The sequence below is a fragment of the Procambarus clarkii genome, chromosome 22, assembly GCF_040958095.1.
Source record: "Procambarus clarkii isolate CNS0578487 chromosome 22, FALCON_Pclarkii_2.0, whole genome shotgun sequence".
Taxonomy (NCBI): Eukaryota; Metazoa; Arthropoda; class Malacostraca; order Decapoda; family Cambaridae; genus Procambarus; species Procambarus clarkii.
The window spans coordinates 48,878,415-48,897,148 of NC_091171.1; the positions used below are offsets into that span (position 1 = coordinate 48,878,415).

Below are 18,734 nucleotides of genomic sequence, written 5' to 3' on the forward strand. Positions count from 1 at the left end.
TAACATTAGCATTAAAAATGATGGAAAGTTCCTTGACCTACATATAGATTAGAGACTAAACTTCAGCACCCACATACAACACACAGCATAAAAAAAATCATATATTATGTTCCTCACTCTTCTCTCCTTTCACTATACTACTCACTAATCTATCCCTGTTGACCAAACCACACACTAGAAAGTGAAGAAATGACAACGTTTCGGTCCGTCCTGGACCATTATCACGTCGATTGTGATGAGAGGAAGGAGGCAAAGGCAATAAATAGGCAAGAGAGAGGTGAGGAGAAGGAAATCTTAGAGGAAGAAGAAGCAAGGCAACAGGTACAGAAAGCAAGGTGAAATAACGGGGGTAATAATGGGAATAAGGAAGGGATCGTAAGAGAAAACAAGGGAAAGAAAAAGAAAGATTAAAGGAAGATAAAAGGAAGGGTAGGCTTATGTTACGCTTATGTTAGGTCACGTTTGTTAGAAGGTTTAGAACATTTGAGTATATACTGTGAAAGGGAAGAGTCAACAGCAACAAAGCCAGGACTCTGGTTCATGTTGGGAATGTTGTGTATCAGACCCAATTCTATCCCTATTTAACATATGGTATCTGTGCATGGGATTCAACCACTGCAAAACCCCTCCAGCCCATCATCACCCAGCAAAAATCTGCTAGAGTATCAGAATTATAACAAACTGTCTTTAGGCAACACACAGCTCCTCTGTTTAAATCCCTAAACATGCTGAACATATACTCACTCCACACATTCTCTTGTGCTATTTACATTGCTACAAAACCTTGTTCCTAAATGCTAATCCTGATCTGAAACTCTTCCTTGATAGCTGTAATAAAACCCATGAACACCACACTAGACATAAATATCTCTTTGATATCCCCAGAGCCAGACTAAATCTATGCAAACACTCCATGCAAATAAAAGGACCAGTCTATGGAACTCTCTCCCTAATGAATTAAAAAATTATCCAAGCTATGCTTTATTCAAAAGAAAAAACAAAAAGTACCTAATTACATCCCCATAGTTTCCTACCTTGTGCTTCAAACTTACATTGTCTCTTATGCTACCCACTCACCCAATTGCAGTACTTAAGACATGCATCACCAGTATAATCAATACAATCAATTTTTATTGTAGTTATGTTGAAATCAAATTCTGCTGTAATGTACATTTTAATTACTCTTATCCATTATATTAAGGACCTGCTCAAAATGCTATGCATGTTAGTGGTTTTGCAACAGAACAGGGATCCAGGGACACCAGATCAACCCACAACAAATCCACTGAAACAGAACTGGTGGCTTGCAGGTAACAGCACAAAGCTGCCATTGGACACAGTGCATGATGCACCCGCAGCCAAACCATTACAGCATCCAAAACCAAAGGACCCCCTCCAGAAGCCCACCATCTCATTCTTCAGAAAAGAATTTATGAACACCAATGTTTTGTACTCTCACAACACAATGTACCTTCTTGTATATAAATAAACAAAATAAATAAACAAACAGCCTTTTACTATTATGTTACCACAAGTAACATCCACCCCCTCAATATCATAGCTAATCAAGTTACACTTTACATAAAAGCATGTAAGGACTGGTAAGGAACACACTCTGGGTTTCAAACTTGGGTCCATTGACCAGTCTATGGACTGTTATCTTAATATTAATTGTACCCTGTACTTGATATGATATTTTTTCTTCTTTATAACATCTCAGACCTTTTACTAACAGTGTAAAGGAAAAATATGCTTTTATATGGGTCTCTATTTCATAACTGAAAATAGTAAAAAACCCAGCACTGAATGTAAATAGAAGTCAGTTTTTGGGTGAGCCCCAGAGGCTCGGTGAAGCTATCACACTGATTAAGTGCCACATTACTTGGAGTCATCAGTCGTGCAGTTCTTTTTGCCTACAGCAGGGAAAGCCATTCCCTGCTGATGGCAAAGATGAGAAACTTTACATTTAAAGTGTTCATGGGCCATTGCTCCCTGCACCTTTCTGAGGGGACCAGGTTCTGGCTTGTGGTCTATGGTAGGCAAAAAGAACTCTGCTACCAATGACTGTCAGTAATATGGCACTTAATCAGTGTAATAGTTGCAGGGAGCCAACAGGGTTCTCCTCAGAAAATATATATACAGTACTCTAATTATAATATACAAACTTACAAAATACTTGCAAGTATACACAAAATGAGTTTCACAAAATAAACACATATATCATATATATGTGGTCAATCATATCTTCAACCACATTATTGGGACTCATCATTTGAATAAAGATATCCTTAGTGAAATCAGTCCATAGAGCATGGGAAATATTAGAGTATGAATGGTAACTGTTACAGTAATATGGTTCCAATTAAGTTTTTAATGATTTTTATTGATGGGCGCAACATAAAAGGAAAGAGTTGGGGCCTTGGGAAAACTATTGAACACATTTAAAACCAAATTCTATGGTTCATTTTCATTTTGACATTTCCCAGTTTTTGTTCACAAATATGGGCCCATTTCTCTTTAAAAATGAGGTTTTGAGGCAAAGGCATAACAAATATGCTAGATATGTGGTTAAAATCTCTTTACAGATAAGTTCTCTTGGTAGCTGTCTTTCATATGACAGGTTGAAATTAAAATTTTGCTAAATAAAATCAGATCACAGTGTGTGGGAAACATTTAGGGTATGAATAGTAACTTAATGACTCTAATCACGTTTGTTAATGATTTTCGTAGATGGGTGCATTAGAAGAAAGAATTGGGTCCTTGGGAAAACCATTGAGGACATTTAAAACCAAAATCTATGGTTGTTTTGATTTTGACTTTTCCCAGTTTTCGTTCACAAGTATAGGCCTCCAGGAGCCATCTCTGTTTGAAATGAATCCCCCACTCCATGAATTGGGATTGGTCCATATACGTAGTTTGTTGAATTGAGTTTGCACTGTAATATCATGAGCCTTGTACATAAAACTGTGACAAAATCAATGAGCTGTTGATGAACTGATGATATGGCAGACAGATGATTAACAGTTTTCAGAATGTATACAACAAATAAGTTATTAAATTAAAAAGTTTCATTATAATTACATATACAGTATTTCAACTATTTTCAGTTATTAGCCACTGTGATGCGCTCAGTTTATTGTGAAATTCCCCCAGTGAGCATGAAATCAAGTGTTCCCAAAAAATTATTTTTCTTTGTAAAATGATAAATTCCCTTCCCTGAATATGTCTTTGTAAAAGTAAATACCAAATTCCATTTACTTTGGCTGTGGGGACATGGACAAGGTATGCTGTGACGTCATCAGGGGCTGGTCGCCCGTGCGTGACACACCCAGACATAGTCGCGCGGGCCATTCAAGCACCGGGTGTTACCACAAATATATTTTCAATTATTTGTTCTATGTATTTCCAATGCGTTTTTTTTTTTTAATCGTATATGATACATATTTGTGTCCTTTACAATATGTATACAGTAGAACGTTCATAATGTTCCATGGAATTGTGATACATGTGTCAGTAATTTATCCACAATAAATGTTGTCGCAATATTACTTGTTAAAAATTCCCTATAATTACAATATGTAGTTTCACACACTATTTACACAGTAACATACTGTATTACATACTCAGTACTTCGGAATGGAGTAATAATCAACGAAGTAGTCCATGGTACACAGCGCGACTTCGCTCTTCGTTGCACCAGGTACAGATAGATTTTCGCTTCCTGTTTCTTCGTTCTGTGTGCTTGCAAATAATGCACTCACATACATCCTTGGCTTTAGTACCTGTAGGTGGTATGTAGCCAAGCTTGTAAAGCATAAGGTAGTCTTGAAGAGATTATAGATAAAAATCACTTTGTAAGGTAGTCTGGAAAAGATCGCTTTGTAAGGTCCCATACAGGAAGAGATTAAGCCAACCTCGAAGAGTGTCAGTTAGTCAAGAAGAGATTTAGCTATTCTTGAAAATATCTATGGAAAACACCACTATGGAAGCCGCTAACACTGTTCATCTATGCTACTTGTATCAGATGCATCATCACTGAACGCAGAATACGATTCATCTAGGTATTATCTATATAAATTGGAGATTACATAGGTGGGCAAGGGTAGCGGTCAGAGCTACAGCTGGATACGCTCGCTGTATCATCCTCATAGATGCTGTATCACTTGCATTCGACCTTTGTGTTAGGTCATTATTGTGCCTAGCTTCACCAATATTATGACCCTTATGTTCTTCAAACAATAAAGTTTGAATTAACCGAAAGAGCACGATCTTTCAACACCGCGTCGGACAGGCGTTTGGGAGCCAGAGGCGCGTGCGCTACCCATGGTTGCTCACTTAGTACTAACCCAGTCAGCAGCCCTAGGGCATTCTGGGAATTTTTTCCAAGATGGCTGCCTCTCACTGGAGGTCCTAAGAGTCCATTTCGTACACAACCAACCGAGCACACATTTAGAATGGGTACGAAAAAAAAAAAAGTTTTCTTGGTTAGCGCAGTTTCCCACCGACCGAGTTTTCTCAGTTGGCACAGTTCAGTGGTTAAAGAGACCCAAATATGCTTGCTAAAATGTTTGTTTTATTTTTATAGTTATTATAAAGTTTATGTCACATAAAAAAACGTAATTCTAACTACTTGATACATTAAGACGTCAGTCTATAGACTCATCAATGGACCCAAGTTTGAAACACTGAAAGTGCTCATTACCAGTCTCTATTTAAAGGTGTATACTAAACATATATGCAACAATTACCATGATATTAGCAATTCACAAATAATGACTCACAAGTGTTGTGTCATTCCTTCGTCTTTTTGGTCGTCCCTCAGTAGCTGGAGTAGATGGACCTCCCCCACAATCTTCTCCATCTAGCCGCTTGCGTTTGGCCATGGACAACCTACAAAATACAAAATAAAGAAAACCCTTAAATTATAAATTAAAGTAGGCCTTAATCATAATTTTTTTTTCAAAAGATGCTCAGAAGTACAATCACAAAAAATATATTCAATTGCCTACAAAACCCTGGAAAACAGATTTAGAGAAGGATAATTCTTACCACAAGGCTTCTTACAATTGTTTGGCCACTATACTGTGAGTATAAGAGTATAATTGGAGTGGGTCCTGAAAGTTATTCTACTCATGCCCAGCCTAGAGCCAGGCTTGCATTATGATAACTTAATCTAGAAGACCCACATATCCATTACAACCTAGCTAGTCCAGCACTTCCTGCAGAAACTTATCTAGCTGCTTTCTGAACAGATGCACTTTTATTCCAGCAATATTTCTTATATTTGTTGGCAGGATATTAAAGAGCCATGGACCTCTGATGCGCCAACTGTTTTCCGATTGTACCTATGGCACTTTTCACAGTCTATTCTGCATTTCCTAATACTGTATGTACTGTATATCTTTCGCTCCAGTACGTTGTTATTTTGCTGTGCATATTAGGAACCTGATCTTCCAGCATCTTCTATGTCACATATATCACTATGGCACATCTTTTATATCACATATCAGTCACATGCTACCATGTGTAGCTTCCGGAGATCAACGGCTCCACGGCCCGGTCGGCAGGCCTCCCGGTTGGTCATCCGGTCAACCAGGCTGTTGGATGCAGCTGCTCGCAGCCTGATGTATGAATCACAGCCTGGTTGATCAGGTATTCTTCAGAGGTGTTTGTCAAGTTCTTTCTTGAACACTAAGAGGCCAGCCAGTTATGCTCCTTATGTGGAGTGTGTTTAAAAGTCTTGGGACCTTATGTTGATGGAGTTCTCTCCCAGAGTACCTACTGCACCTCTGCTTTTCAACGGGGGTATTTTGCACATCCTGCCATGCCTACTGGTTTCATGTGCCGTAATCTGTGTTCAGATTTGAAACCAGCCCCTCACTAGGTCAGAAATTTCTTCGGCTCTGAATGGGCTGTTAGTACGCAACAATATTCCACCATAGAGAGCACTAGTGTCTTGAAAAGTATCATCCTTGGCATGGGGTCCTTTGTTTCGGAAGGTCCTTGTTATTCAATCTGTCATTTTCTTGCAGTCGTGACAGCTACTTCATTGTATTCTTTAAATGTAAGGTCTTCCGACATGATTACTCCCAGATCCTTTACCTTGTTCTTTCGTTCTATAATGTGATTTGACTGTTTATATATGGTTTCCATTTTTTTCCATAGTGGTGGAGCCGGAACTGATTTTTATTAAACATCATATTATCTGTGGGCATTGAAAGACCCGATTTACATCAAACTGGAGATTTGCTGGGTCCCCTATATTGGGGACTTACGAAAATCCTAGTGTCATCTGCAAATGATGATACGGTACTGTAATTTGTATCCTTGTCTATGTCTGATATTAAGATGAGAAAAAGTACCGGAGGCAAGTACGGTAACCTTGGGAAACTGAGCTTTTCACAGTTCTGTTAGGAAGTTGAACTTCCACAGTCTGTTCGTTAGGAAGGTGAAGATCTATTTCCCTACTCTGCCAGTAATTCCTTTTGCATGCATTCTGTGTGCAATAACACCATGGTCACATTTGTCGAAAGCTTTTGCAAAATCTATGTATATTACATCTGTGTTTTGATCATCTTCCATGGCACCTAAGGCCATATCATAGTGATGTCATAGAACCAGTGAAGAGCAGGGTTGCCATAGGCACAATCGGAGAACACTGTATAAACATCAGAAGTCCACAGTTGTTCAACATCCTCCCAGCGAGTATAAGAAATATTGCTGGAACAACCGTGGACATCTTCAAGAGATAATTAGATAGTAGTTTTCTTCAAGAAATGCCAGACCAACCGGGCTGTGGTGGATATGTGAGCCTGCGGGCCGCTCCAAGCAACAGCCTGTTGGACCAAGTTCTCACTAGTCAAGCCTGGCCTCGGTCCAGGCTTGGGAAGTAGAACTCCCAGCACCCTATCAAGCAGGAATGCTCTCATAATCCATCCTGTCATCTCCTGGCAGCCACTATATTTGCTTGATTATGTTCACTAAATGCCAGGTCGTCAGATATAAAAATGCCCAAATCTTTTACATGTTGCTTTCCTTCTAAGAGTAGATCTGATTGTGTCCTGTACTCCTGTCATGACTCAGCATATACCAGTTATGACTGGATACACTGTGGTCATTCTTTAACTGCTGGACTTGTGCTGTTGTTAGTTTAAGTAATAGTTCGTGGATTTGTGTTGTATATACAGCAGTGTCATGTATACAAGTTTGCCACAGTAAATTGGTGGATTTTTTCTGGACTTTCCCTTACCCTAGACTACTTATTGAGGCCAGGTGGCTTTTTGCTGATTTACTAAAAAAGGTCTATGCTACCAGCAATGGTGTGGGACATTGTGACACTACAACCCTGTGTTTCATTTAAGTTCCTCGTTTTCACCATAGCTAAGTACCTGAAACTTATCACCGTTAGACATTATGTTATTTTCAGTTCCCAATCAAAGACTTTATTAATATCTGCCTGAAGTTTTTCAGTGTCTTGTACCGAAACAATTTTTATGCTGATATTTGTATCAAGGATGACACAAAGCTGTCACTAGTATTTTTGTCTATACTGTATACAAGATAAGAATGAGAAATAGCAGTGGTGCAAGAACTGTGCCCTGGAGTACAGAGCTTTTCACTGCAATTGGGCTTGATCTTATTTGATTGACTGTCACTCTTTGCATTCTGTTTGACAGAAAGTTGAAAATCCAATGCCCCACTTTACCCGTTATCCCTATTTATCTCATTTTATGAGCCATCACTCTGTGGTCACATTTGTCGAATGCCTTTGCTAAGTCTGTGTATACAACATCTGCATTTTGCTTTTCTTCTAAGGCTTCTGTGATTTTATCATAGTGGTTGAGTAACTGTGACAGACAGGATCTTCCCACTTTAAATCCATTTGACCTGGGTAGTGAAGTTCATTATTTCAACAAAACTGGAAATTTGATACCTAATCACTCTTTCAAAAAATGTTATTGTGTGTGATGTTAATGCAACTGGTCTATAATTTATTTCCAAAGCTTTACTACCTTTCTTGTGCAGAGGAGCTATATCTGCAGATTTAAGTGCTGCTGGTATCTTCCCTGTATCGAGGCTCTTCATAATTCTTTCCGGTTTGATTTTGAAATTCAACAGTCTTGGCATTTACTGCATAGGTAGGTATGCAGTTCCATGGGTTTATAACCCTGTGGATGAAAAAGCACCGCCTGTTCTCAGTTCTACAATGTAGCTTGCTGAGCTTGAAACCGTTGCGCCTTATTTGTGTTACATTTGACGTTTTGAAGAAATTTCTGGATCAACAATCCACCAAATTGTTCAGTATTTAAAAGTTTCAATGAGATCTGCCTGTTATGCCTGGTCTGCAGTGTTGTTAGCTGTGGCTAACAAGTGATGTTCTGTAAAGCTGTATTGTGAATTTTTTTATTAATCTGTCTTTCAAAATGTAAATGAATAACCTTTGTGATCATTGATTCAAGCAATTTTTCTACAATAATTATCAAGCAAAATGATTTATAGTTCAATGCAAGTGATCTATTTCACTTCTTAAAAACAGAAGCCATAATCGTAGTACAGTACTACAGTACAGTTCTGGAACACGCTTCATTTTTATGATTTATTAAATACACAAGACTTATTAAATATACAGATATACAAGAGCTCACTAAGCTCATCTTTACATTCTTTGAGGACCCTGGCAAATACTTTGTCTGATTCTGAGGATTGTTCAACATTAATTTGTATATTAGCACTGTAAATGAATTTACTAGTCAAAGTAGAACCTGGAATCAGGATATTAAAACCTTTACTATACTATACTATGTTTAATGAACACTATTGCTAATGTACTTACATTTCAAAGAGCAAAACCTGAAATCTCAAGAAGTCCTACTTGTTTCCTGGTAAGGATGACATCTGAAAAACAAAAAATATAGGATTAGAAATTTAATTCTGTCAGAATATTCAGGTATGACTCTGAAAATTATTTGCCTGACTTTGGAAGTGAATTTAGCTTAGTATCACCTTAGTGTATCAGCTCTGGATTGGGTGAAGATAGTCTAGCCTACAGGCTACTGCACTAATTTTCCATCAGTGAATAAATACCTGCCCTGGTATAGGCTACAGGGTGGGATCAGCCTACATAGTATGTATATCAAAGACGCTTGTGTGCATTGAGCTGCCAAACACTACAATGTCGTGTAAGTACTGATAATTAAGATCGTCTTTGTATATAAGTCATAAGAGGACAATAAGAGCCAAAACCAGAGTCATCGACTTCTGCAAAGAATCAGACCTTAAACAGCGAAGACGAGAAACTATGATTCATGCCAATCTGGTATAAAAGCCCAGGAAGCCAGATTCAGCGAAGGAAGGGACCTAAAAGCAGCCACCGAGAAATCCATATGAAAACATACCCAGTCCCTGAACCTTGGATAAATGGGGAACACCATCCAGGCACCTGTCTACAAAGCCAGACAGACATGACTGAAAATGGTCATGTGGAAGATTGGACAGTGAATGGAGTGGCTCAGACCTGAGAGGTAGAGAATGAATCATAGGTTCAGCAAGTCCTGCAGGACAGGGCCCCCCATAGCAGGGAATCAATTCGACCACCCCATAATGACTGAGCAGAGGAGCTGGCCCAGGACCTACAACCCCACAGGGGAGGAGAGGAATTGAAGATTACCCACACTAAAGATTCTGAGAAGCCAGGGCAAGCCCACCTGCCACAAGTACAGGCTTGGGATAAAGGAGCCAGCTGCCCCTCCCACATTGTAATGTCAAAAACGTGATCCTCAAAAGGGCTAGCATGCACTGTGATGAGCAGTTCTATCGACATCAGAGGCCCGAGACTGTTCAACACGCTCTCACTACACATAAGGGGCATAACTGGCCGCAACCCATTCTCGCACTTGCTTATAGTCAATATCTTGCTTATGAATAAGTGCATATGTGACATGCTAATTTATTGTGAATATTTGAGTTTACCTTGAAAAGCTGAATAGAAAACCACAACCTAACCTAACCTCGTAGGGGCCTCGTAGCCTGGTGGATAGCGCGCAGGATTCGTAATTCTGTGGCGCGGGTTCGATTCCCGCACGAGGCAGAAACAAATGGGCAAAAGTTTCTTTCACCCTGATTGCCCCTGTTACCTAGCAGTAAATAGGTACCCGGGAGTTAGTCAGCTGTCACGGGCTGCTTCCTGGGGGTGGAGGCCTGGTCGAGGACCGGGCCGCGGGGACACTAAAAAAAAGCCTCGAAATCATCTCAAGATAACCTTCTCAGTATGTTAAGATATTACAATTAGTACCTATACCTATATTGATATTACAGTTTTATAAAAATAATAAAACAAAACTAAAATATTTAAATAAATTGTAAAGTAACTCAGGATATTGTCAAATTTTGTATAAAATCTCTATTGTTTAATAAAACAGAAAAAGTTAGTGCTTGAAAAAAAATATGGCTTAGAATATGTCAATATACTTATTTATAAGCAAAATAATGACTATAAGCAATAAGTCATATATGTGCTGTCTTGTGCGAGAGCAGGTTGCTGACTGACCCCTCGCAGTGTTCAAGAGTTCTCTTTCTTTTATTATGCACCCCATACCATACGAGAGAACTTGATAAACACCTCCAAGGGATACCTGGATCAACCAGGCTGTGATTTATACGTCAGGCTGCGATCAGCCAGCCCCGAAATCATTGCAAGGTAACCGGACCACAATAAGCCTAACAAGCTTTCTATTTCACGTTCTATTTTTAGTACACCAGCGTAGGATGACGAAGTTATTCCCTCAAATTAGAAACCTGTCATATGAAGAAAGAGTGACAAAGCTTAAATTACATTCTCTAGAAAGGCGAAGAATTAGGGGTGACATGACAGAGGTGAATAAGTGGATGAATGGACATAACAAAGGGGATATTACTAGTGTATTAAAAGTATCAACACAAAACAGAACACAAAACACTGGACATAAATTGGGTAAATTTAGATTTAGGAAATACCTGGGTAAATACTGGTTCGGTTACAGAGATGTTGATTTGTGGAACCAATTACCGCAACACATAATAGAAGTAGGATCTCTTGATTGTTTCAAGTGTAGGTTAGACATATATATGAATGAGATTGGGTGGGTATAAATAGCTGCTGCCTGGTATGGACCAATAGGCCTTCTGCAGTTACCTTAATTCTTATGTTCTTATTTCTGATTATGGGAATCATACTCTATTACTACACTAAACATTATGTGTGAAGAGCTTTTATTGTTAGCATGTTTAAGGACTAAGTGTCAAGCCACTGTATAAGGGTTCAAAGAAAGTGCAATTACCTCACTATCTGGTACCACACTTGTTACGAACTGACCCCTATTGTAACATGTAGGAGCCAGAATCGTATGAAGATCTGAATATCCAATTGTTAGGGTACCTAACAATTGGGCATTCAGGTACCTAACAAACCTAGGGACCTAGGTTATTATATTATTATAATATTATTATTATTACATATTACGTCGTACATATTATTATAATATGTACGACGTGCTTTGCTACGGCAAACTTCCAAAAAATTCAGTGGGTAACAAAGCTTGAGACCAATCGAATCAATATTCTTAAACTCTTCATCTAAGAATTCTGGACTCACAACTCGAAGAGCTCTTAGATACATTGAAGAAAAAATTTATTTTTTCATATTGTATCTATGCCCTGAAAAATAATGAACATAAGATAAATTATTCGTAGGTTTTCTGTAGACACTAAACTTTAGTGAAAAGTCTTCCCTATGAATAAGTACATCTAAGTACATCATACGAATAAGTATGATGTGCTTATTCATAGGGAAGACTTTTCACTAAAGTTTAGTGTCTACAGAAAACCTAAAAACGCGGACGACGCCTACCCGGCACCACCTGCACTTAGGATAAGTGCTACTAGGATTACTGAAGAGGCTTTGACTCCCTCTATCCTATCCTTCCTGAGAAGCCTAGACTTGCTTCACCTGTCCTCCCAGACCTACCTTCCCCAACGACAACTCAAGGTGAACTATTACTATACTGTTGTTGTACCACGTGGGGTCTCCTCCACAATATTTTGAGTTTCACCGCAATGAAGCCAATAAGTTGGAGATCTGCATAACATTTTTAAGTTATTTTTACATAATTTGAATATTTTTCGCTGCTAGGCCCCCAATATGCTCAGTAATAGGCGCGGTCTAAGGGTTAAAGTGCAAGCCTTCTGTTCTAAGTGTACTTTTGTCTGTGTTACCCTGGTTAGAACCTGGAGATTCATGAAAGTTAAAACGAGATCCTGGCCATAAGAGCATGTGTCTGATATACATACTGTATATTTATTTAGGTTAAGTTTAATTGTCCCTTAAGGAATCATAGCCTCATACCACTAGTTACTAGTATGTGACTCGTCTCCAGCTTTTGTGGAGTCTTGGAGTTAACAAAGTAGATGTGGTAGAGTATTGTATTGTACTTTGTGTTTTAGGGTTTTAAAAGTGTAAGTTTGTAACTGGAGTTTACCTCCTCCCCCCCCCCCCTGTGACTAGGGTTAGGCGATCTACTTCTCGACTGCAGACCGTCACATTTTGGGAAACTAGTTCCCTGTGGGCTGGGCCTACCTACCCTTACCCATAGTGCTACCCCTATAAGTAGTACTCCTCAGTACTGTGTTTGTATACTTATAGCTGCCCACATTATAAAAACAATCAACTAAATGTTTTACATCAAAATGAAAAATTTAGATAGTAGCATCGCCTGAACCAACAGGAGACATACCTCGGCAGCAGTGAGATGACGCGACACATAGTGGACTAGAGAGCCATGACAGTCATGGCTCCACCACCTGCATCCCACCTCTACCTCCCTACCTTACCTTGAGGTTACCTTGAGGTGCTTCCGGGGCTTAGCGTCCCCGCGGCCCGGTCGTCGACCAGGCCTCCTGGTTGCCGGACTGATCAACCAGGCTGTTGGACGCGACTGCTCGCAGCCTGACGTATGAGTCACAGCCTGGTTGATCAGGTATCCTTTGGAGGTGCTTATCCAGTTCTCCCTTGAACACTGACTCTCCCTAACTCACTGAACTCTCTCCCTAACTCATATATTGCTAACACACATATATTGCACTGTGCTAGGCACCACGCAACACCCCCTGTGCTAGGCACCACGCAACACCCCCTGTGCTAGGCACCACGCAACACCCCCTGTGCTAGGCACCACGCAACACCCCCTGTGCTAGGCACCACGCAACACCCCCTGTGCTAGGCACCACGCAACACCCCCTGTGCTAGGCACCACGCAACACCCCCTGTGCTAGGCACCACGCAACACCCCCTGTGCTAGGCACCACGCAACACCCCCTGTGCTAGGCACCACGCAACACCCCCTGTGCTAGGAACCACGCAACACCCCCTGTGCTAGGCACCACGCAACACCCCCTGTGCTAGGCACCACGCAACACCCCCTGTGCTAGGCACCACGCAACACCCCCTGTGCTAGGCACCACGCAACACCCCCTGTGCTAGGCACCACGCAACACCCCCTGTGCTAGGCACCACGCAACACCCCCTGTGCTAGGCACCACGCAACACCCCCTGTGCTAGGCACCACGCAACACCCCCTGTGCTAGGCACCACGCAACACCCCCTGTGCTAGGCACCACGCAACACCCCCTGTGCTAGGCACCACGCAACACCCCCTGTGCTAGGCACCACGCAACACCCCCTGTACTAGGCACCACGCAACACCCCCTGTACTAGGCACCACGCAACACTCCCTGTGCTAGGCACCACGCAACACCCCTTGTGCTAGGTACCACGCAACACCCCCTGTGCTAGGCTACATTTTTCTGTGCTAGACACCAGGCAACACTGGACAAGGTGGCGGCGGGCGAGGTGTTGCGACCTGGACCTGTCTTTGTCTGCCGTGGTAGCTGTGTTGTCGACTGCCTGTGAGGCCCTCACCTGGAAACACTCACACTGCTTAACACTTGGCACAACACACACAATCAAGGGAACACTTGCCGCCACAACTGTCTACCACAAACAACATCGAATACTGAGCTTATGGTTCTTTTCTCTGAACTCTTTATCAAAAATATTCAATACCACAAGCCCTCTTAACGATACAATAAAATGTGTTAAGATATTAAAATGTATATTTCACAACCATTCGTTGCTATATATATGATTCACATTGAGGTACTGTGTGAATGAAGCGAGCATAGGGGCCATTAAGGATCAATAACACCTCCCTCCAAGGTATGTCCTGGCGAGGGTCACACACATATTAATGTATTTGAGTTTATTATATGCTATAAAATAATCCTCGTATTTAGTTTTATTCATTCTGTTAAATTTATTAGTAATATACAATAATAATACATAATTTTTTTTATTTATACCTGCACCCGTAAAATGCTAAATTATACAATACAATACAATACAATACAATACAATACAATTTTATTTAGGTAAGGTACATACATACAATAAATATTTACAAGGATTGTTTAACTTATAGGTAGAGCTAGTACATACAATGCCTAAAGCCACTATTACGCAAAGTGGCAAAGTGGCTTTAGTGGAGTACAAAATTGAACATAGATCACTAATATATAGCCTTTTTGAATATTTAATTAGGCAATATTTGTATTTTATGTTAATGATATGTGGGATAAGTTGACTAGGTGTGAAATTTTTTCATAGGAATTCCGGTGGTTGTTGTTGTTAAAGATTCGCTACCTGGAACAATAAGTTCCAAGTAGCACGGGCTATGGTGAGCCCGTAATGCCTTTTGATTTCCGGTGGGGGGGAAAAATGAGAGCTTAGAGCATATACACACTAGAGAGAGGCGCGCATAGTAAGACTCGCACTGGTCAGGTTCAACCCATCCTCATTATGTGGGTTGAACTTGAACCTGTTACCGAACCAGTACCCAAAAATCTAAACTAATTGTTTCGTGTTCTGTCTTGTGTTGATACTTTTAATATCCTATTAATATCCCCTTTGTTATATCCATTCATCCACTTATAAACCTCTGTCATGTCATCAGTAACTCTTCGGCTTTCCAGTGAATGCAATTTAAGCTTTGTTAATCTTTCTTCATATGAAAGGTTTCTAATTTGGGGAATTAACTTTGTCATCCTACGCTGGACACGTTCAAGTGAATTTATATCCATTCTAAGTACGGCGACCAAAACTGAACTGCATAATCTAAATGGGGCCTAACCAGAGCAAAATATAGCTGAAGAACAACACCAACTGGTGTCTTGTTACTAATACTCCGATTAATAAATCCCAATGTCCTATTTGCCTTATTACGAACATTCATGCATTGATTCTTTGGTTTTAATTTCTTACTAATCATAACTCCCAGATCCCTTTCGCAATCCGACTTCGCATACATCATACAAAATCATACGACTTCGCATCATACAAGAATAAACTGAACAATTTGGAGGATGTTGATCTGGACAATTTCTTCGAAAGGTCAAATGTAACAAACAAGGAGCAATGGTTTCAAGCTCAACAAGCCACAATGTAGAAATGATTTACCTGAGGGCCACTAACCTTAGTGGCCTCGATGAGGACAGGAATTAAACTAGCGGCTTATTGAATGTCCCGTCATTTGCCTTGATGATCTTTTCCAGGTATATTTTAAAAAACACAGTTTTTGGCAGTTACGGCTTCGGCGGGTAGGCGGTTCTATGGGTTAATAACCCTATGGGCGAAAAAGCATCTCCAGTTCTCAGTCCTACATTGTGGATTGTTCAGCTTGAAACCGTTGCTCCTTGTTTGTGTTACATCTGACCTTCTGAAGAAAGTATCCGGATCAACACCCTCTAACTTGTTCAGTATTTTAAGTTTCAATGAGATAGCTGTTTGCAATGTTGATAGCCCTGTGGCCTTCAAGCGTTCCTGATACGGGAGGTGATTTAACTTTGGAATGACTTTTGTTGCTCGGTGTTGCACCTTCTCCAGAGCAGATATCCTAGGTCTCCATGATGTTGTATGTCAGATAACCTTGAAACAAATAAAATCAAGAACCAAGATGATCCAAGAGGGTGAAGAAATGGTAAAGAGAATGACATTTTTTTTTTTTGCAGGGATATTCCTGCGCGGGCCCTAAGCCTCTGGCTGGCTCACTAAGTGTTGCTTGTTTCTGTTTTACTTGGGCGGAGTATGAGTATTTATGACTCGTATGGTCGCTTCAGTAAGATTTTGCCCCATGTGTTTAACAACTTCTTCTGTTCTGTTGAATCTAAGCTGAAATCCGGATAATTTCCGGTTTGTAACTGTGCACTGTGTTAGATAATGTTCCAGTGGTCTGTCGGGCATTTCTCCACAGTGCTGACATTTCCTCTCATCTTGGGGAACCTGTAAGCCTATTTCCCATGCACATGGGTATCCAAGCCTGATGCGATGTAAGTGTACTTCTGAATGGTGGACAGTAGTAACACACTTAAGAGTTATTCAATAATAAATACAAATTCGTCCTTCACGTATGGCAGAGGAAAGTCTACTTGGAAGGATTCAATTTACATGAGATTAAGATTAGGATACAAATATATCTGGCACTACGGTATTGATGTCAGTGAAAAAGATAAGGAGTGTAAATTATGTAGTATGCCGCAAGCCCAATTCTTAGAACATTATGTATTAGTGTCAACTTATTGATAACTATAGAAATAAGGAAATAAGTAGTGTACCACATCAAATTGTTTGGTTGTGTGATAAGGGCATGATAGACAGAATACTTAGGAGCTACAAAAATTTTGCCCCAATGAGTGTAACACTTATATGCTGTGCTTACACTACACTTCAAGTTCAAGTTCAAGTATGTTTATTGAGATAAGCAATAAATACATCTCAAAGGGATAGAGTAGCTTAGGCTATTTCTACCCCCCTCTACTTGAAGTCCCTCAAGGGGCGCACAAATTCAGTGAGTACAAATAGACATATAACAGTACAAAAATCCCATTTAACATTGCATACAGCAAGTACAGCATATAATTGTTACATTCTTGGGGCAAAATTCTTGTAGCTCCTAAGTATACTGTCTATTATACCATTATCACACATCCAAACAATTTGATGTGGTACACTATTTATTTCCTTATTTCTATATTTTTCAATAAGGTGACACTCTAATACATAATGTTCTAAGGTGTGGGCGGACGGCATACAACATAATTTACACTCCTTATCTTTTTCACTGACATCAACACCGTATTGCCAGATATATTTATATCCTAATCGTAATCTCATGTAAATTGAATCCTTCCAAGTAGACTTTCCTCTGCCATACGTGAAGGACGAATTTGTATTACACTACACTACACTACACTACACTACACACAGAAATCACAATTGCATACGTAATGCATCAAATGAACAAATCCACAAGGGCCGCCCTGTTTCCTGTGCTTACTATATTAACCTGCAATGTTAAATGGGATTCTTGTATTGTGATTTGTGTATTTGTACTCACTGTATTTGTGCGCCCCTGGAGGGACTTGAAGTAGAGTGGGGTAGAAATAACCTAAGCTACTCTATCCCTTTGATATATATTTTTTTCTTGTGTCAATAAACATACTTGAACGTGCTAGGTTCTTTTCTTCATCAGTCTACGGTAATGTAATGCTATTAATTTGGTAGTCATGGCGATAGTAGATAGTAGTCCTTTAAAAAGAGTCTGTGTACTTTGTGTATATTTAAGTGAATAGTGGATCAAAACTCCTATACCTTTTTTTAAAGACCACCAAAAATCTGAAGATTTTTTTTGTTTAAGGTCTCATTGCGGTTCCTCGACTTAGAGTTGGCGTTCTTAGTCTTACCAGAATCAACCTCACTGAGGACGAAATTAATTTCTTAAATTTGGAATTTTCAATGGTCAAACGTTCGGAGTAATAAAACAAAAAATACTCTTTAGTACGTGTATACTGTAAGGTGGCCGGGCCAGCATTCACGACTGACTAAACACGATTCCTTCGCATCACACCCTATAATAAAATACTTACATATGAGCCGCGTTTTAGTGTTAATTGCTGCACCTGAGTATTTGCCATCTTATTAGTTTATGATGCGGAAAGAATCAGTTTATGTTACAACTTTAACCAATAATGAACGTCATCTCTTTCATGAATATTAAACAATTTTAGCTGTTTAACCACCTTTAATAATTACATAGTGTGTGAATCTAGTGCAATATTCACGAGGCTTCGAAAATATATCAATGTAGGTTAAGTAGGAAGGGGGTGTGGGATGGGATGTGGGAAGGGATGGGAGGGAAGGGGGAGGGGCAGAGCAGGGCGTCAGCGGCCACCACTGTCGTCTCCTGCACCACCTCCACCATGGTCAGTCCCTCCACCACTACTCCACCCACTGGCCCCGTCTAGTGTAGGAGGTAGTGTAGTGGGAGCAGTGTAGGAGGTAGTGTAGAGGGAGCAGTGTAGGAGGTAGTGTAGTGGGAGCAATGTAGGAGGTAGTGTAGTGGGAGCAGTGTAGGAGGTAGTGTAGTGGGAGCAGTGTAGGAGGTAGTGTAGTGGGAGCAATGTAGGAGGTAGTGTAGTGGGAGCAGTGTAGGAGGTAGTGTAGAGGGAGCAGTGTAGGAGGTAGTGTAGTGGGAGCAATGTAGGAGGTAGTGTAGTGGGAGCAGTGTAGGAGGTAGTGTAGTGGGAGCAGTGTAGTGGGAGCAATGTAGGAGGTAGTGTAGTGGGAGCAGTGTAGGAGGTAGTGTAGTGGG

At 40.3% G+C, this 18,734-nt stretch overlaps 1 protein-coding gene across 22 annotated transcripts in view; it reads right to left on the reverse strand.

Moving 5' to 3' along the window:
* Positions 1-14,090, reverse strand: part of LOC123759141 (protein polybromo-1) — a 98,400-nt gene extending 84,310 nt beyond the window's left edge. For 16 of the 22 annotated variants that reach the window (XR_011229365.1, XR_011229363.1, XR_011229361.1 and 13 more), the window contains exons 1-3: positions 13,952-14,090; positions 8,834-8,895; positions 4,782-4,890 (exon numbers count right to left, since the gene is read on the reverse strand). Coding sequence is in view for 10 of the 22 variants with exons in the window: in XM_069329026.1 (XP_069185127.1) it covers positions 4,782-4,890; positions 8,834-8,835 (111 nt within the window). In the remaining 12 variants the exon portion in view is untranslated. The remainder of the gene's footprint in view (positions 1-4,781; positions 4,891-8,833; positions 8,896-13,951) is intronic. The other 6 variants (XR_011229364.1, XM_069329023.1, XR_011229366.1 and 3 more) reach the window with 5 other exon arrangements.
* Positions 14,091-18,734: the final 4,644 nt, after the last annotated feature.